Here is a 20823-nt window from a genome sequence, read left to right as displayed (position 1 = left end):
CGACCGCCGGCCCCACGTGCTAGGCTACCTGCTGCTGGTGGCGGTGAGCTAAGAAGACAATTATGAGGCTGAATAAAGAGTAGAAACTGTTCACGCTCTCACGCCGTCATGAAATCTTGATGTTGGTTCGACTCCAGGCTTCACGTCCACGTCTGTGGGGTAGAAGAGCCACAGCAGGAGGTCCAATGTTTCAGGGATGCAGGCTAAGTTTAGGACCACTAAACACCTCCCCTTAAAAAGACGCTCCTTGTATGATGTTGACCCATGAGAAGTGTCCCACTGCGGGCCTCCGGACCCAAGTCCAGAGCTCCCCCTCTGCTGTGAGGGACTCATAACCAGCCCAGCGCCAGACCGAGTAAGGACCCGCATTGGCCGCGCTTCACTGACCGAACACACAACACGCCAGGCAAACAAAGCCCAAGCAGACTGACATCAAGTGAAAACTTATTCGTGCGGGCGAGGGCTGAGGCACAATGAGCTGCAGACCACCCTGCTGAACCACTTATAGTCGTCTCGTTTTGGAGGAGCAGCGAATAATAACTCTCCATGGGGGCAGACGTGCTCTACATGACCACACCAGGGGCCACCTTGAGGACCAAGACGGCTTATTAACCTCCATGCAAGCCTGTTCCTCGTTTAGTTGCAAAGGTGTGTGTTTGAAAATGGGAGAAGTAAAAAAAAAAAAAAAAAGGAAACCATACAGAAGGTAAAAACGTGATACCCAGAGAGGAAGAGGCTGAGTCATGTGGACAAGAAGCTGTCCGATCACAGCATTCCTGGCTCGAGGTGAGGGGCTGCAATGACTTCCTCATTCCTTTGTATTCAAGTCCATCCTGTGTTTCACCTCCCTCGCAGGGCTGCTGCTGCTGTTGTAAAGCTCAGAGCTTCAGCAGCAGCAGCAGCAGCGGGAACAAGATGTGCAACTACTGTAGTATAGTAAGAGTGTGCAAGCCTTCCTGTTCACGGCTGCATCTACCGCTTCAGCGGTGGAAAGACCTGCATCAGCCTGCAGGAAAACCCAGGATCTCCCAGCTGAGTGGGGAAACACCCGCGGGGAGGGGAGAACTGCCGGCAGGCTGACTGGAGAGTCTGACATCATCTACGGAAGGGTGGACTTCCATGTTTCAGAGAAGTCTCATACGTGTGAGCGCACATCTGGAGTCAGGCTGTGTGCACACATTCGTTATTCTGAGTTTCTGCTGCCACTGCTGCACCATCCCACTGCAGCTCACACAGCATGTAGGAGCCAGGAGATGAAGGAAGACCTGCTCACACAAATACATCCTTAATGCAGCAAAATAAGAGGAATACACACATCTCCAGTCGTCGGTGACAACAATCCCAGCACCAACCGCTGATAATACAAACCCTTTGCCATCAAGCAGTAATTAGAACACATCAGGGTCCATTAAATGTGCCTGCAAAGTTGAAGGGCACGGCAGAAAACATGCGGTTTGATGAGGAAGGCGAGTGAGTGAGGGCCAGTTACTGTAAACGGCAGGGCAGCGCCACTGGGCTCCGGCTCCAAAAACCACCCCTGCATTGCCTGTGTGGAAGCTCCACGTCCCGCCGTGGGTTAAAATGACCAAAGAGTGGGTCACCATGACTCATCTGGTGCCTCACCTACAGCGCAGCCAAGAAAAGACATGTACGCGGGATCTTCAGGCTAGTTAGCTTTACTTCCTTAGCCTGCCAGCGAGCCAGCAAGCGCAGCCTGCCCGCCGCCTCTCCTCGGTCCAGCCTACCCGCTCCTACACCTCTCCCTCAGCGCACACACGTCCCGGGACTTACCGGTCTCATGTGCTGATGGTGTCGCTGGGAAGAGACAACAAGTGCGGGGCGGCTGCCGGCCACCGCTCCGCTGCTCCGGGACAACAGGAGGACTGATCTGCACACTTTCGCAGCCATCTCTGTAGTGGAAGCTCGCCGGGGAAGGAGACTGCTGCGGGCGGACCGAGACGCACCGAGGGGAAGAGGGGGGGGGGGGTGGTGGTGGTGGGCGGGTTTGCGGGGCTGGCCTACGCTTTCATACACATGCCCAGTGTGGCACCAGCATGCGAACGCTTTGATGCTGGTGATTCACAACAAACCGCACAGATTGCGTGTCCCTCGTCGATAATAAATCCAAGTTGCTGTGTTATGAAGTCTGAGGAGGAAGAGCTCGTCCCAGGTGAGGCGTGCTGGGTCGGGATTGTCTCTCAGCAGGGGGGCAACTACATGGGATGAAGCACATTTACACAACCAAAGCAAACTTTAACTGCTGGTTCCTGTTTCAACGCTGTCAGAAGTTGACCCGCGCAGAGGGAAGATAAAAACCTGGTAGATCGGTGACGCGTGACTGGGCCGGGTGTCGACCTTTGATACTTTTACTGCACCAACCCAACTGTTCGAGGACTGCCAGGTAGGTTCCCTGCTGGCCATCGGTTCATCTACTTCAGCTGACTTCTGACACATGGATAGCAACAAGGGCCTGACTGATTACTTGTTGATTCATGTCTGCAGGGATGCTTTTGGTGCAAGTGTTTGAGCTGGAAGAAAAATTGCAACAACAAAAAAAGTACATTTATATCTCCTCCTCAATGAATATGAAGAAGCAGATGTCTTGTCATTCGATACCAAATTTCAAGGAGCCAATTTTCAACCTGCTGGTTATATTTTATACTAAACAGCTTCGATTGTAAAAAAATAAATAAATAAAAATCCAGTGTTAAAACATCAAAATAAAGAGCTGGAAAAGAAAGTTAATCACATTTTGTGAAACTGCTTCATGTTTTAATATCACGAAGCAGTTTTGAATGTGTGGAAAACTGACACCAAATATTTGAAGTATATTTTTGTCTTTTTTTAAAAAAAAACCCCACTGTAATCAGTATTAATGATGATTATCATTCATTAACAGTAACACACACGACAGGCTTGTAGTAGTGAGTAATATAGGAGTTTAAAAACCGCCCGTCTCAGTTTCACTGCAGCCTCTCTGACAAAGTGTAAGCACAAGAGTAATTTATTACACTAATTAAAGGTTTGTTTCATGCATGCTCACCACATAGAATGGGATCATTTCTACCCGTGCCGGCTCAGTCAGTAGGAGCCTAACCGTATTACCAAGTCACTTTCTGCTTGATGTGACCTTTATGTTGGTCCACCTCCTCAAACTATACTCGTGCAAATCCTAGTGTGGAGCTGAACATCATCGAAGAGACGCAATACGTCTCAAAGGCTGTGTGTTAACCACATCTACTCCTCTCTACATCTTAGCACCATCAAGTCCTCCGTCAATGTGTCTGTTGGCTTGTCTTTCAGCCCTGCTTGCCACGGTGTCCCACTCAAATCTAACTGTGCTGATCTTCAGTGACATTTCAACTGTGTGGCTTCCTGCTTCATGTGGAAGGACTTGAAGGAATTTCAGAGCATCTGCGTTCAAAAGGCAGAACATGAACAGAAGCGAGTTTTGTTTTCTCCAGAATCACTCGGCCACTGCAAATGCAGGTAATAGAGGTGGTAATGGGTCCTTTTGGTCAATGAGTGTCAGGGAGATGCCCCCACAATCCAACCTGTTCAGCTTAATCTTTGACCAAGTCTGCCGCAAGCCCATCCACCCAACTGATCCACCACACCTGTGCTGGGTGAGGGAGGAAGCAGCGTCGCCAGTTAATACACAAGAATGTAGGTATTTTGTATCGTTCACCTGCAGAAATAGAAAAAATATAAAAATAAGTCATGTAAGTTTTGGTTCGTATGCTGGTGACGGTTCTTTTTGATGTTAGTTGTTGAAATACAATGATAAATATGTCACTGCTCGGGGACTCCTTCCAGTTCCCTCTGAAGGTCTCCAGGTGCATCGGGGCTGCGTGGGCGATGCAATTTAAATGCAAATTCTCACTTGTGGACGAGGACCTGTTCAGGGCATGGAAACGCTGCATCGATTCACAGAGCGCATCTTTGTGTGTCTCTCGTAAACCTCGACTGTGTCTCTGCAACTGCACCGGGCCAGTATGCATTTGCACATGCAGCGTCAGCAGTCCACGCAACAGAAGCACAGTAAAGTTAAAAATACCTGCAGGTATTACATTTCATCCTGAAGTTTAAGGTTTCCATTTGGGAGAGTTGCAGTTTTTTCTCTACATCGTATTCACGTTGTAAAATATTCATTTGAAATGGGTGAAACCAGATTTAATTTACATTTATTACATCTAAGCAATAGCTACTCGACACAAAGGGTACACATATCAGACTTTATGATACAAAAACCTTTTGCAAAATTACATCATGAACTCCATTCACCAAACACTTTTTGGAAAAACACAGGGAGTAACGGCACCAGGAAGTATAGTTGCAAGGCAGTATGGTTTTTTTTTAGCCTATAATGTTTTGCCAGGATTTCAGCGTCACAGTTGTAGTCTTAGATAAGCAGAGACAGACACTGAGGTTCAGGAGCAGCAAACAAATATAATTCAGGCAGATATTAAAGGCATCAACTGCTGTTGAGACTCTGAAGGAGTTTTCTGAGCTGAAATAATATTTTTTGAATTGCTAATGAGGAATCTACAGTCAGCTCTCGTTTAATTTCACGATCAGGTTTACTTTCAAGACACATCCACATCGTACCTCATAGAATCCACTTTCCAACATATCATTTGAAAGAATTTAGACATTCAATGTCATCGGAAGATTAACCTTTTCCACATTCATCTGGCCTCAGTTTAAAAAAAAAACAAACTTCAAGAGACATAACTCCCTGGAAGCATATCTCAAGGTCAGAGATGAATCCATTGAGCAGAGTAGAAAAGAGGTGTGTATGCATGTGTGTGTGTGCAGATGTGTGTTCATGTCTGAAATCATGGCTTCAAGGAGCCCTCCTACGAGTGCACCAAAAAAGGTTATGCTCCAATCAAGCATGCGTGGGTGTGTAACCTCTATGTCACCACAGCACCAATCAACCACCAAAATGTACGCTGACCTAATTCGGCAACAAATGCTAGTTTTCATTTGGACAAAACAGACGCCACGAAGCAACAATGCTGCTGAAACTTGAGCCTTCTTTTGTCTGCAGGTTGCCACCTGAGTCATTTTTCATCATTATGGAGAGACGCAGCTTGCGGATCAAGTTTCGCTGTAGTTTTCACACAGCCGAGCGGCTCAGCAGAGACTTGTCTCTGGTGCTGTAGCGGCTGTAAAGCCAACAAACTGCTATGGATTGACAAGAGGGTTGTAGTGCAGTAGCACTCGAGAGTGAGAGCCTCTCTTAAATGAGAAACATGTCAGAACACTGTCGCTGGGTTCTTAAAAAGATTGCACACAGGAGGCTTTTCTGCAGGCCTGTCTTATCTCCTGGTCCACCTTTGCAACACCACAATAGCATAACAGCAGTCCAGTTGTCAGCATGCAGTGCTGTTGTACAGATTACTGCAGCACGGTAACAGGGTAGCCATGTTAAGAGTTATCGTGCTGCTTAACCCTCCAGCCAAATGAAGTCGTGTTAATGGGAAGTGTTCTACAGTTACAGAGTGGAAACCTGAGTATGGGGATGGTTTAGGGTTTGCACGGCTGTTAGCTGATCCTTTAGCGCAACCTGCTAACGAACCAAGAAACTGAACCCTACACCATAACTGGGTGCCACAGGCATGGTGACGGATCTGAAAAGACTCAGGTCACATGCTCTCTGGTCGCAGCTGTCTGCCTCCAGCTGTGGTGTCTTTGCATTGGATTGGAATGTGTCATGTTTCTGATGTGCTCGTGATGCGTCTCTGTTGGCCAAACTGAAAGTCACAGGCTCCCTCTGTCACAAGTCAGTGAGGTTTTTTTCTCTGGATTTTCGCAACATCGCCCTCACCACCGAGCACTACTTTAATGATTTCTTGGAATGTAAATGCATTTGTTTTATGTACAAATCCAACAGTGGACTATGAACTAAGCTTTGCACTCCTTCTGCTTCAGTCTTGTTTGGACCCTTTTCACCAACAGTTGATTTGAGGACACACAAGTGCGTCATAATTCATCAATGTGGTATTGGCTGACGATTTATTCCATGGAACAAAATGGTAAAATTCAATCATTCGACTGAAAACACTTTTGACTTTGAGGCGAGCAAACAGATGCTAATTTAATTCCAGGTTGTCTGACTTATTCCTGCACCGCTCTAATGTGGCATCTGGGAAGCTGATTACTTTTAAATGACTTTGATAAAAAGTCATGCGATGCGTTCACGCAAGACAGACCAGCGACTGTGATGAATGGCTATAGCCTGCGTGTGACTGTGCATATCTCAGCCATGCTAAGATGCTCAAACCCAATACGAAATTTCAATAAGAAACAATTATATTGAGGCTAGATTGCTAGCAGTTATGAAAGCTACGCTAGATGGTTTCAGGCAGGGAGCCTCTCTTATTAAAAAAAGACAAATAGAAAAAAGGAGAAGGGGGTATTTCTTTACAGAGGATGTCAGGAAAGACAGACAGACGGGTGTGATCATAACATAGTCCACTGGGAGTAATAGAAGATCTTAAATGCAAAATGTGTGCTCTCTGTTTTTGCGTTGGTCTATCCTAATTGAAAATAGTTACTCCTGTGCTTCCTGTTCTGAAAAAGACAGGAAATAATCACAGAGGACTGCTGAGGCCCCTTGACCAAAGCTCCATTTGTTATTGTAATAGTTATATTGATTAAGCAATATATTGACAAAAAGCTCAAGCTCTGGCCTCGCTTGACAGGACAGTGTTCCATTTAAAATGCATTGAATCATATTATCCTTGTACATCACGAATCCTCAGAGGAGAAATCTTTGGCTCCATTTTCACTAATTTATAGCTTATGAATCAGCTGAAATGCATTAACACACCAGCAGGAAGTGTGAAAGGAATTTGATGATCTGAATCAGCAGGATAACACAGGATTCGCCTTCTTTAGCTGAAGAGAGCTCCTCCAAAGCTGGGAGACATTAAAAGGAATGTGTTACTGTAAACAGCAGCGGAGCCACGCTGAAAGCAGAGCAAAGCGGCCTTTTAGATGACAAAAATGCGTATCTACTGGTTGGTTCACGTGCTCGTTGTTTTGCCGTTTCCACCGAGCAAAAACAGCTTTTACATCTTGGGCTATCAAAGAAATTTACTTAGAAAAATGTCAACAAATAAATGTATCACAAACTCACTGACAATGTAAAGTTGACTTTATTCTGTTGCTAAACCTCTTCAAACATTCCTGGCAATTCCTAAAGGATGCTGCTGGGGACTGGACTCAGCCCAGCAGCCGCTGGTGAGGAACTGTATTTCAACCTACTACATGAATATATGTGCTCGTATTCCACGGAAAAATGACCGGAACTATCATCGGATGTGACAGCCCCCTGCAACAGTGCACAGCTCCCCAGCTGCTTTTACATTCACGTTATGCATTCAGCCCAGCCAATACGGGTTCAAGGCAACAGTATTTACAGGCACATTGTGAGGAGGCAATTCATTTAGCTCAGGTGCAGTTTCAAACCAGAGCTCTGTCGAGACAAATGCCACTGACAGCAGAGTCCCATCTCCCACTTCAGCTCATTTGTAACTGAAAGGTTCTTCGAATTGAAAAAGCTGCATCTAATCTATATTTCTAAACCTGCACACAACCTTTCTATTCATTTGAACCAATATGTAAGTGTAAAGATGTGGAAAAAGTACCCCCCCACACACACACACACGCGCACACACACACACAAATGCCATTATCTGCAACAACAGTGTGTAGATGATGACATACAATCCCCTTTGAATCAAACATACGGAACCCTGAAGTAGACGAGTATATAAAGACATTTTTCTGTGGGGAAAGTGAGAGACAGCATGTATATTTTTTGGGGCCAACAGATGTAAATTGTTCCCTCAATTTAATTAATGTGTGGGCACAAGATATGAGGGAGCGAGTTGTATTTATAGTTTTAAAAAGAGTCACACCATACTAACAATAATATTAACAACCCTAATACTACTACCACTACTGCAAGTACTATAATAACAACAATAACGGTAAGTGTGAGCTACTAAGGTAAACCCTGCTGCACTGGCAGGGGCGTACGACCGAGGGGCGGGGCGGTGACGTCACTCCACCTCCCTGCCTGCACGGTTCTCGCTCAACACGGAACCGCGTCGGTGGGCTCCATCTTTGCGGACTTCGGAGGCAAGCAGAAGCCCTGAAACCCCGAAGACGCCCTCATTGTGGACCGACCGGCGGTTGTGCTGTCAGCCATGTGAGTAACCGCGTCGCCTCCAAGCTAGCAAAGCTCCCCGACGAGGCAGCGCGCGGCGCTAGCCGCTAGCTGGCTAGCTAGCGTTAGCTGCCGGACGACAAATAACATCCTTGCGCTGGACTCGTTAGACATACAAGTCACACACGAACAAATGATTCAACACTCGGAAATAGAAATGTATGTAAGCGGTTAGCGGCTGTGTGAGTGCAGCTTCAACCGGGATACAGCAACGACAACAAACACGGTCCTCACGCGTCAAACGAGCAACTTCTGGGTCGCTGACAGCCGTCGTGCAAGCCCAAGTAAACTCCTTCAACACGATGATGGTGCTGATAAAGTCAGAGTCATGGAGGAGGGTCTGCCTAGTCCACCATTAGACAGATACTAATTCTAATATGACAGCCTTCCTTCCTTTGGAGCTCATTGGAGGAGGCTCCTGTTGAAGTTAAGTTAGTTTTGTAGCTACAGTTGATTGATGGAATAAAGCAAATGGTTCTGTTGTTGATGTCCTAATTCCTGCTAGTAACCTGAAGGTATCTTAACCATTATAAACCCTTGTTTGACTGTGACCTCACCTGATCCCACATGCTGGACCTGACCCCGGACCCTTGACCCTTGACCCTGACCTGAAGCCCCCCTACACCTAACCATAACCAAACTCCTGCCACCAACAGTGGAGGTGGCACCACAGGACACAGGTTCAAACCCCATTCTGAAAACCTGCAATCAAATCTACATGAGCTTATTACATACAATTTTTTGATTTCAGAGGATTTTTTAATTTTTTTTAATCGAGGGTCACGTCCCAGAAAGCTTCAACACGTGATGATCCATCATGTCAACAGAAGCTTTCAGTGCAGTTGTTGGTTATTTCAAGAAAAAACTCCAGTCCTGTTTGTTGAATGTTGCTGCGATAGTGGCTGCAGCAGTCGCGCTTCACATTAGCCGCCTTCTGGCGTTAATGAAAATGTGACATTGTGTAAAAAAAAAACGTTTTAGTGGTCCGGTGTCCGTCCAGTTTCACGAGGAATCCTCACGAAGGGGAGGTTGCAGGGTTCTTCTGTCATACTGCATGTGTTTCATGTGGACTTCGGGAAAATGAAATCGCTGTTCTTTATGTATGATGTTTGAAAGTTTCCAACCTGATGATGTTTGAGGGGAGGAAGCAGACATTGTTTGTGCTCCAAGGTTACTCTTCCCTGTGTTTATAGCTTGGAGGCAGGAAGCATCCCCCAGCTCCAGAGAAGGGAAAGTTCAGCTTCTTAAAATGGTTCAGTTTACTAGTGTGAACTGACTGCGTGACATTTTTAGTGCCTGCGGCTGCGGAGGGGAAACTGCCCCTTTTTTTTTTTGTTTTTTTTTTCAGGATGGAAACATCCAGGCACCAAGTGGTGCTCACTCACTCAGAATAAACACTCATGTGTCCCAAGTGGGAAACTCAACATTTCACTGTCACCTTGTGGAGAATTGTGATGATGATGAGAAATATTGATTTACCAGGTTCTGGTTCAGCTCCAGGTCCCAGTGTGCTTTGTCATAAGTTCGAAAGTGCTGGATTTGATTTGGGGTGGTGCCACAGCACTTGATGCTTTTAAAATGCGCAAGATTGATGTCCTTAAAGGCTTTTTTTTTTTAAACAAGAAAAATTATACAACAGCAGGAACTTAAATGTAAAACTGTAGTGGGGGTTCTAAGCTATTGGGGGGCAGCAGTTGATTTAAGGCTGGTGAGGGCATGATGGGTGCAGGTGGGAAATTAAGCACCAACCTGAATGAATGAGAGTTGAAACATAACCCATGCAGATGCTCCCTCACAGAGCAGCGGGACCGCTTAATGATGTGGGTTTCGCAAGACAGATCTCAACTTAATTGAACACCTGGGAGATTTTTAACTGGCATGTTGGGCTGCTTTCCCCTCATCGTCATCAACAAAACATCCAAAGACAGAAGACCTTCTGGAAGGATGGCGATCGTCTCCCCGGAGGAATCCCAACACGAGTTTTTCTGGGGTGCACAGTTTGCTCTTGTTTCCATTTCTGGGGTCATGATTGGAGTCAGAGATGATTTATGATTCAGTACATAAACAACAATGATGTACAGTGAAGCAGCGTACAAATCAAACTTTTTATTTTATTTTTTAGCCTTTATTAAAGCACAGTAGATTGGCCTCTGGTGCTGCAGCCTCAGCAGCTGCCGTGGAGTGTGTGTATGTGCTGCTGTTCACGGAGGGAGAAGAGCGGCATGGTTTTTAAAACTGGGTTCTGCATCCAGCAGTGGAGGACCTCTCGGTCAGACCTTTAGTGAATTGCATATTTGGGTTCATGGAGGATCGGTGGTGTGTCTGCTGGAAGCTACACTCAGCTGCGTTGCTGCTAACATGTTAGCTTCTTTCTTGCTCTCATGAAAGCAAGTGGGAGAAGTGTCAGGGCTGAAACCCCACAGGCGTTAGGGATGTAAAACAAGGCCAGGCTGGGGTGAACACTGGATGATAACTTGGTAGTGTTGCTCTGCATTTTTTGTGTCTCAGCTGTAAAAATCTAAGTCTGTGTTGGATCCAAATCTCCAACTGGGGTTTTAACAGATCAGATAACTTTGAAAATGCTTCATTTCAGTGATTCTTTTAATGAACCTAAAAGGGCAGGCCTCAGCTGGCTGCTGAAAGTCAAATACATAAAGAAAAACAGTTCTGTTTTATTTTTGCCCCTTTTCCACTTTATTACTTATGCCGTTGTCTAGCTTGTGTGTCTGTGTCTATTTGTGTCACAACACGACTTTGTAGTCTGTTCGTCCAGCTGAGCACAGAACCTCTAAATTCTGGGTTGTTGATGTTGTTAGTGACAGACATTGCTCATTGTCCACAGGACATGAGGAAATTGAAAAACTAGGTTGTCCTTCTTTGCGGTGTGTGGTTGCTGTCTTGCTGCAACTATTTGTAATCAAAGTCTTTCGGCAGCAGGTTTTCTCCAGGTCCTCAGAGCTGGTGTTCATGCATACGTGCTTGAATGTAGCATGTCTGTGCCCCATCAGCTCACCCTGTCATGGACGGCTGAACACCCCAATTAGCATTACATGTCTTCTTTTTTTCCTGCTGAGGCAGTTTGACAATCAGCGTTTGAATTGTTAATGGTGTATAGACAGGTGGCTTCAGGGCTCACGGGGCCAAACTCCTCCAGACTCTGAAATATTCACACACGGGAGCCTCCAATACACACCCGCAGCCCCGTGTTTAATTGTTAATCATCTTCCCGTGACACTGAAGAATTAAGCAAGGGCCCACCTGAAAATGAAGTTCTGGAGCTTAACTTCACTTGTGCCAATTAGTGTTATCCTTGATTTGGTCTCAGTGTTGTTGAGGAGGATGAGGATTTCAGGACATTCATGCACTGATGGTCAAAGTTTGACCTGCAGCGCATTAGGAAGACAGATCCCAGGAGGTCAGTCCTGTTGTTCGAAGCCTCGCCTCCTGAGATTAGCACTATTAAACTATTTTTTTGGCAAGTTCTCAAAATCCATAGCTAAGACTTCCAGAGAGGAACATGCTTAGCTCAGCTTGAGCTCCTCTGTGACTGTCAGATGAGATAAAGTTGTCCAGTTTGAGGAAGTTCTATTTCTCAGTCCTCATCATTTGCTATCAGAGAAGCAGAGGATCCCTCTTACTGTCAGTATATTTCATGTTCTGACATCAAACACGGGAAAGGAAACCCCATGACAAATTAGATTTTCAACACAAATGTTTATCTTCTGTTTTGTTTTCTCTCTCTCTCTCTTTCTCTGCAGAATGTACCGGTTGCGGTTATTGTCGGCAGCTTCAGTTGGTCTTGCTCAATTGTCCCGCCGCTACCACAGTGGGGCTGTGCAAGGGTCTGGCCGAAGGACGGTTCTGCTTGCTGCCCTGGCAGGGGTAACTGGAGTGTCTGCTAGCGCTGCACTGCACTGGAAAAGGTAGGGCAATAATAAGGAAAACCATAACACAATAACAGCCTTCTGGTATTCTGACCAATTCTGAAATTCATCTAATCACCAAGCTAGCTTCAGATCATCTGAGCCTAATTTTGTGGTTTCTTTTCAGAGTCATTACTGTATTCGGGCAGAACGCCAGTGTTTGGTGTGTCTCTATGGAGGCTCCTGATATGGTGGTTTGCAGACGGTTCTGTGTGACTCATTAACTTAACAGGCCGATCCATATTGAGCGGACTATCATTTACGTGTGCTGCAGTATGTGACGGCAGTTTGCCTTCTGAACTTGTGCCAAATTAAATTCCCTTGTGTTGCGTAACCACCAGGGACACCACCTGGGATACCTGTGTTCTTGTTGACATTCCTAGCCACCGCCCCAAGGGCATCACAACGCATTCATGGCTGTCTATGACTAAGGAAGCTGGTGTTGGGTTAAGGCAGTGTGTTGATGTGAGAGCTCTGTTGGGATACGGCGACTGTGCTGCAGGAGCTGGAGTGATGGATGGCGCTTGGGGGCACAGAGACTGATGGGATGGGTTTGTTCCAGGCCTTAACCCCAGCCCTCATTCTACTTGTGTCTCATTAAAGTGAATTATTCAGCCTCCTCCCAGACAGACACAGTTATATTATTATTCCAATTTTCAGCTTTGTCAGAAAAATGGTGTGCTGGGATTTTGCCATGTTAAACCTCTCCACGTTGTTATTCTGTTCAGTATCAGTGCGTACCCATCTACACAAGACGTTCAAATACACTGGACTGCAAAATGTAAAGATATTGCTGTACTTAATCCTCTTGACAGATAACATTGACAATGTCCCACTTTGGTTTCTCTTAATCTCTCTGTATTTTGAAAACCAGAGCCTATGCAGATGCGGGGTCGTCAGTCCGACACTCTCAGCAACCTGGAGGAGAGGAGGCTGATTTTGTGAGCGCTGAAGACGCTGAGCCGGAGTCAGAGAAATCAGTGGAGGCCAGCAGTGGAGACGACGAGGCCAAGGACGAAGGTGGTGACGGGAAAAAAAAGAAGCCACGCTCTGGATTCCGTGACCGCAAGGTAATCAATAGCCAATAAACATTCACACATTCATTCTGTCTCCTGTTTTATTTTTTGCCTCCAGAATGATGTTTATTAAAAGCTGTCCCAATCAATGCTCAATATGCCAGCGCCAGAGTAGTTCGACAGAATATTTTACAGAGACACACAAAGGTAATCAGTATGCATTTCTGCTGTCATAAACAACAGCAGTGTACCTCCCGTAAGATTTTAGTGCTGTTAATTAGACAGCAGATGACAAAGCAGAAGTTTGCACCACTGCATATTAATGACAGAGAGGCAGGGAGAGGCCCTCAACCTCTATTTTCAAACACAATGTGATGCAACAGGGACTTATGGGTAAAGGATGTAAAGATTGCACAATCACTCTTGCACTCTTGGCCTCTGTATCCTGCTGAAAGCATACGGATGTCAGGCGAGCAAAGCGTTTTAGTGAAGCACAGCTCCACATAACTCACTAGTGTGCTGGTAAAAATAGGCTGTGTGCCAGCTCGCTCACCCTGTCAAATGAAGAGTCGAGCTTCTCTAAAGCTCTCTGTCCTAAGTAAATTCAGGGAGTGTGAGTGTGTGTGTGTGAGTGTGTGTGTGCGTGCGCGCGCACATTATCCATGCAGGGCATCAGCTGTCCTTGAATTGGTCCCGTTGTGATGGAGTTTGGCAGTGTATGTGGGAGAGAAATTAGACATTCCATTTACTTTGACTTCCTTGGTCCTGCCGTGTCTTTTCGGTCTTTACCAAAGGGACTTTATCAACGATCTCAGCTTACACGCAGAGACCAGCTTGCGTCTACAATCCACTGTTTTCACCTTCTGTCACCTTCTTACTTTTAAAGGGATTTGCCTCTCTTGTCTCAGATTTTGCACAGCTTCTGATAATGTGTGAGAGAAAATGATAAATAATTGATGTGATTCAGATTTCATCCCAATGCTTATGTGTACGTGCGCAATGAAAAGAGCAAGCAGAAATGGCGGCGAGCTCCGAAGAACACGCTCGGCTCTCCCTCAGCGTGGGCGATGCTGAGATCAGTAGCCTGTAAATCTGAGGAGATGACAGCGTAGCCCAGGCTCTCCATCAGTCAGGCTCTCTGTCCTGTAACCTCCCATCCGTACAACTATTGCTCCTTCCTAGTGATAGTGGTGGTGGGGGGGGGGCAACGACATGGCTGGTGATTTCCCCACAGACCAGTAAGATCTGCTAAAGAGGGTGAACCAGCCCAGAGGCACGTATGCAGTTTCCGTCTCCAAGTCTGCGTGATATCAAATGTGAGTGGAAAGCAACCTAAAAAAGTCGAAGCTGCTCTGTGTCAGCTTCTCAATCGTTCATCATAAGGTAACCGCCTGTGTCCCTAACAGATGCAGCTCTGTCAGTTTCTCTGGCGTGCTGCCTCTGTTTGAAACATTCTGCAGGAACGCGTCAAAACAAACATTGATGTGGCTAATGACTGTCGCGGAGCTGAATAAATTAGATTTTTGTATTTTTCAAGATGTTTGATTACAAATTGTAAGTGATGCTGGGCTCTCAGCTCCTTGTTCTGTCAAGAAAACACTTGAAGGTGTGGAAGTCCATCATATCGTCCCTCAGTTATTGAGATTATTTAGCTAGCTGCACACAGGGCTGCCGTCTAGCTGCTTCTTTGATCCACTTTAATCTTTGTCATTAATTGTGCTGCTTCCCGTCTGCTCGCCAGGTGATGGAGTATGAGAACAGGATCAGGGCTTACTCAACTCCAGACAAGATTTTCCGCTACTTTGCCACGCTGAAGGTCATCGGCGAGCACGGAGATGCTGAGGTTTACATGACGCCCCAGGACTTCATACGCTCCATCACACCTAATGAGAAGCAGCCCGAGAGTGAGTCTCCTCACTTCCCCGTCTTCCTTTCGTCTTTATCAGTGACCTCTTCCTTATTACACCCCCCGGCGTGCCTCTATTCTCTGATGCGATTTCCACTCATCTCTCCTCATTCATAAACTCACACAGAGCTGTAAACTGTGCCTTTATGTCTGTAATTCATCCAGACATTTACCGCAATATACACCACCGCACTGTCAACACATGCCCTGGAAACCATTGAAAACCTGGAAAAAAGTTGGCCAATTTTCCAAAACATGGAATTCTGTCAGCGATCCTCTCCTTTCCTTTTGTTTAGAATGTGTTGGAGTTCCCAAAACACACATATTTGAGAGGTGAGTTATGTGATTGTACGATTGCTATTTCCGGGACTGCAAAAGTCTTTTTGGGGGGGAGAAAAAAAAAAAGCCAGTTATTTTTTTAAAAAGTTAATTTGCTCCACATTGGTTGAGAAAATAACTTATTTAGGTTAACGTTGATTCACTAAACTACGTGTTGATGTTCTGTCAAACAATGTAGCTTGATGGTAGTTGAGTCAGTCAAAAGTACGCTGGCAAATTTCATTTTTCATGTTTTAACACGAAGAGGTATTCCTGAGAATGTATGACAATAAAAACTTTCCACTCAGGTTAATATGTCAGTAAAAAAAATGCCTGGAGACTGAATAGAGGGAGAAATCAGACTTCCACATGGAGGAACTTATTTGTATATTGTCACATCAGCTAGAAAGTCGCCGAAAATGTCCTGAATGATTAATTCTAGAGGAGCAGGAGTTCTGCCTGTCATGCCTGTGTCCCAGTACAGCCCTCCAGGGTCTCTATCCAGCTACAGGAGCGCTGAGCACGCGCTTGCTGGTTCAAGACATAACGGCAGTTAATGAAGTAATGATGTCACTGACCGTGCACAATAGTATGGAGAGTGTCGTTCGGGAGGGGGAGTGACAGCGCTGTCAGATCCCACTGAGTTGAGGGAATCACGGCACAGCAGTTGGCGTATCAATTAACGGGCTTCACACGTGGAGCCAGCGAGAGCGGTTTGATCCTCAGCCGGGGGGGGGTGAGCCTGTGAGAGCTGAACTTAGCGCGGACATGTTTCAGCACCAATCCCGGCTTGTTCCTGTGCTCTGAAATTGGTATTATTATGATAGGTGATGTTGGGGGCACATTAGCCTCTGTCAAAGGATGGTGCTTTAACCCTCACATGGGGAAGACAAGACTGTAGCTTTTAGGGATTTACGTCAGCCTCCTAACAAAACAAATCCTTGTTTTTCTTGTTTTGTTTTTGTTCTATGTTATTCACACCAAATGTAATCCTTTATGTGGCGGTTTGTATTCATCTGACAACCACCCAGAGAACCTACCTGCTAAATATGACTTCATATCTCCTCAGGCACAGGACAGACCGATGGTGTCCTCTATGTTTTGGCATAAATACACCAAGTGTGTCTGCTTTTAAGATTTGGTGGAGCCTTTGAAATGGGACTTTTGCCTTGTGATGCTAAACAAAAATGCAGAATTCTAAAGAGAAAACCTGCAAGCACCTCCATTATCTGCTATGATAACTGACCTGAGGTCAAAGACTATTGATGCAGTGACACCACAGACGGAGCCGCCTGCTCCCTGGTTAATTTGTCTCGTTGTTATATGATCAGATTTCTAATTGGAAGGGACGGTTTTCCTCTGCTTCTATCGCAGCAGAACAGAGGAAGGCTGTTTGCTGAGAGCTTGGCTGTGATTTGGCGGTGGCTCCCGCGATGCTGACTAGGCAAACTCCAACAACACTTTATTAGTGTTTAGTGCAATGAAATTATATGACTACCATCGCCCTTTATTTGTGTGCCACTTGCCGTTCGGCCTGGTAATCAAGGGTTCATAACTCAGGAGATAAAAACAGTCACATCACATAAAAGTTTAGAAAATACGCTCCTCCTCCTACAGTTCGGTAGTTCCACTTTCATAACACATCTCTTGTTTGATTTAGTTTCATAGTAAGTTGGCAGATTCTCCTCTATATCATCTTGGAGGGGTTAGAATTCCACACAGCTACATAATGAATTGAATATCCTTTTTGCTGTGGTTTTAAAGACATGAACATAGAAATAAAACCAACATTAAGACTTGAAGGTCAAAAGGAAAGTGCACGGTGAAGATATCATAACATTTATTTCATCTGCTGAACCAAAACAGGGTGAAATACACATGTATGGAAACATAAAACAGGCTGTGTTGGTCTTCTACCTGAGCAGGACGGAGGAGAGAACTTTTTCTTGACGAATGTCCCTGAGTGTTGAAGCTGACTGCTGATGATTGTTTGTTGTAAAGCACTGGAAAAATGGAAATGGGCTGTTAATGACTATTATTAATCTGTGGCATATGCGATTACCAGAGATACAGTGTCACCAAGTAAATACATTTGCTCTGCTTCAGGCGCAGCATAAATCTTCATGCCCCTGCTGTGTGTCTTGCCTGGTGCTCATCACATTTGTCTCTCTCCATCTATTTTTCAGACCTCGGCCTGGATCAGTTTATTGTGAAGCGTTATGATGGCAAGGTAAGAAGCGGGTCAGATGCATTTGTGTAATTATTTATCATATTACATTGATTCAATGTAAACTGAAATAACTATTGTTGAGTTGCTGTGTGTTAAAGGAGCACTGGAACAATGTTGTATTCCCCCAGAAAGCTGCTCTAATAATAGAGGTTATTTCTTTCCTCAACTTGCCCCTCTGTCAGGGGGTTCATCCCCAGAATGGCTTAAAGGATCAGTTCAGCCTAAATCTAAAAGTCTTATCCCAATTACCCATGGTGCTGTGTGGCCACGCAGATAAATTCAGTTTTTGTTTGCTGAGGTTTTCAGATATCCACCACTGAAACTATCTTGAAAAAAAACATGGGAGTGACAAGATTTTTGTTTATGTTTCTTAACGTGCTGGAAAATTCAGTTTTGGTTCATTGCGGATCTCACAGTTGTCAGCAGTTTTCATGTGGACTCAGGTGAAAGTACTTCCAAGTAACAAGCATCTCCCTGTAATGTCCCCGCGGTCTGTTTTTGTGTCTTTTTCAGGATTAGCTTGACATCTGCCCCTTAACTCTTAAAATATCCATGCTAGTTTTATGAAAAAATGATTAGCTGAGTGATGCCAGCCCAGGCTAATTAGGCTTTACAACTCCAGACCACAGTGAGGGTTTGAACTGCTCATGACTGAGGATATAAAAGCTTCATCCTCAGACGTATAAGGGGAATGATACTCTGGGGTTATTTTGGTGCAGTCGTGTTGAGGCTGTTAATGAGAGGAAGCGAAAATAAACCAGCAAAGCAAAGGTGGTTATCTCTGAATTAAACAAAGAACCAAATTGTGTGAAAGACTAAAGAGCAGCGGCCATTTGTTATCCGTCAACCCAGGTTTGATGGAAGTGAACTACAAATGTTTATGTAATGTGATGCAGTGTCTCATTCAGGATTAAATGGTGAATACTGAAGCCTCACAAATACTCATACATTTAAATATATTATAATCAAATGCAGTATAAATCCTAAATGGCTCAATTTGTTTGAAATGACGTTGTAGAAAGTGGATGAATAGACCTGAGATGATGTATAAATTGAGGTGTTTACTGCGTCGGCGTCATCAGGGGCCGCGGGATTACGGTACTGTAAAAGATGTTGTGATCATGATTTGATTTGTGATCATGACTGTCCTCTCGCTGATCCTGGGAGCGTCTCACATCTAGCTAACTGCCCTGCTTTATTTAATACCGGTTGATCATCAGCGGAAGGTGGTTTCCAACACCATTACAGCAGCTATCAGGCTTCAGGCGGGGAAGATGAGACACTCTGCACCCGGTGTTGTAGTCAGGTGGTCCTCAGCAGGGCAGTGAAGCTGAAGAGACATCACAAGTCCTGGAAACATCTTTGGTGTCCACTCCTTCTGCAGTACATGAGACCCGAGTGTCCTCCCTATTTCTGGGCCATGAGGTTCCTTTATTTACCAGGCAAATCCTTGCACACTCTGTTCTCTGATAGTGCATTTAGTTCTGGTTGTGCCTCCAGAGACTGTCCTGCCTGAGTGGCCCGAGAACTCACGGCCTCACACAAACACACGTCCCTCCTCCTGGTTGGCTCAGGAGCCACAGGAGGAACCCTTCAGTTTTTCTTACTGGGACATCATCTTGAAATCTAGTTCACATGAAGCTGTTACACCGCAACAGGATGTGTGGTGGCGTGACATCTATAGTTTGTGTAATCCTGAAGTTGATGGAAGGCCTGTTGAAGTAGAGGAGGAGTTGGGTGGCAAACAGGGAGAGAATAGTGCTATAAGAGTATTGTGTTGAGAGCTCTTAAAATACTTCTGTGTCTCACTTGCATGTGTTTTTTTTTTTTTTTTGAATAGGCAACTAGAGAGGTGTCCCTTTGAGACACTTCAATGGCTCTTGAGTGGAGGAATGTGTAAAAGTATTAACCTCTCCCCATGCCGCTCCTCGCCCTTTCCTGCTGCTGCTGCCACTAAGTTGTTGTGGGTTTGGTGTGTATGTAGGGAAGACCTAACCTACCACCCCCCATGCTTGTGTAACAGCTAATGTTTTTATTGAGTCACTGTTAGTTTTGTATTTCTCTCGTCCTGGGAACAATGTTACTCTAGAAGCCTGTAACGATGGTGTCTTTGCACTCTTCTGCGCTCTTAATGCTCCTCGTCAGTTTTCCTCACTCACCCTCTACATGTGAGCACATGTAGAAGCTGCTGCGGTCTTAGGTTGAGTAACCCGATGTTGCCATGGTTAACTGTTGATTATTCTCTTGTGCTCTTATCAACCATCCTCTCTCATCCTCATAACAAGTAATCCCCCCATTTTCTCTCTCTTCCCCTTCTTGTGAATAACCATCATCCTCCACTTTGTCTCTGTCTTTCCTCCCCCAATAATTCCATCTCCTGGTCCCCATTCTCCACCCACGAACTCCCTGCCCCTCCTCCTCTCTCTCTCTCTCTCTCTCTCTCTCTCTCTCACTGTCCCCTCCCCCCCTCTTCTTCCTGTTTTGCCCCTCCTTCTCTTCAGGACTTCTGGCAGGTATGGGGTGTGTGCCGAGCAGCATGTGTGCACCTGAATGAAAAACTGCACTTTGTAGTCACTACTTACTTCCTCCTTCGACTTGATACTTTTTATCCACCTCCTTGTTCTCTCTCTTTTGATTACTCTCTCTTCTCTCGCTCGCTCTCTCTCTCTCCCTCTCCTCCACTCCTCTCTGTTAATGTGGGGAGCGTAGCCTCTCACTCTCGTTAGTCCAGGGGAACAGCCACGTCAGTACTTAACCACATCTCAGCTTCAGCAAGTGTGAGACTCGCCTCAGTCATCGTTACGACCACTATAGATAAGACCGCTGCCAAATTGTGCATTAAAGTGTATATTTTTAACAAGCAATCAGTGGAATGGCAATAAAATGTTGACATGATGTCTTGCCTTTCTCTCTCAGGGTGCTGTAGATGCTGCAGGAAGCGATAAGAGCTGCGCTTTCTCATATAATAGGCGAATGAAATCACAGTCAGTGGGTGATCGGGTTGCCGGTGTTCAGCCGGATTGTTTAACAGACAAATCAATGTGTCCGCCACACGGATACTATAGGTTTGTCCCCATGGCTGCTGCGCCTTGCCATTCATGCCCGCACTGTAACCATTTCACAGATTCCATTATAGCGTCAGTAGCAGTTGCTCACTGACTGTGGCAGCCATATTGTTTTTTACAAAA

General features: G+C 45.4%; 2 protein-coding genes and 1 long non-coding RNA gene across 3 annotated transcripts in view; 2 read left to right on the top strand and 1 right to left on the bottom strand.

The window, feature by feature from the left end:
* mcu (mitochondrial calcium uniporter) overlaps positions 1–1954 on the bottom strand; it is a 52629-nt gene extending 50675 nt beyond the window's left edge. The window contains exon 1 of the mRNA XM_086181118.1: positions 1792–1954. Within this exon, the coding sequence (XP_086037244.1) occupies positions 1792–1908 (117 nt within the window). The 5' untranslated portion in view covers positions 1909–1954. The remainder of the gene's footprint in view (positions 1–1791) is intronic.
* An 82-nt stretch (positions 1955–2036) lies between these two features.
* Positions 2037–2700, top strand: LOC147247958 (uncharacterized). Its single transcript, XR_015109530.1, has 3 exons — positions 2037–2170; positions 2286–2401; positions 2503–2700. It is a non-coding gene; the product is annotated as an uncharacterized LOC147247958 (long non-coding RNA).
* A 5362-nt stretch (positions 2701–8062) lies between these two features.
* The window catches only part of micu1 (mitochondrial calcium uptake 1), a 28099-nt gene continuing 15338 nt past the window's right edge, over positions 8063–20823 (top strand). The window contains exons 1-5 of the mRNA XM_086179885.1: positions 8063–8224; positions 12001–12165; positions 13040–13235; positions 14923–15085; positions 17592–17635. Coding sequence (XP_086036011.1) covers positions 12002–12165; positions 13040–13235; positions 14923–15085; positions 17592–17635 — 567 coding nt within the window. The 5' untranslated portion in view covers positions 8063–8224; position 12001. The remainder of the gene's footprint in view (positions 8225–12000; positions 12166–13039; positions 13236–14922; positions 15086–17591; positions 17636–20823) is intronic.

This window comes from Aulostomus chinensis, chromosome 16 (genome assembly GCF_037954235.1).
Source record: "Aulostomus chinensis isolate RoL2024-O1b breed Wild chromosome 16, RoL_Achi_v1.0, whole genome shotgun sequence".
NCBI lineage: Eukaryota > Metazoa > Chordata > Actinopteri > Syngnathiformes > Aulostomidae > Aulostomus > Aulostomus chinensis.
Note: the sequence above shows the minus strand (reverse complement) of the source record. Positions and strands in the feature narration are given on the sequence as shown.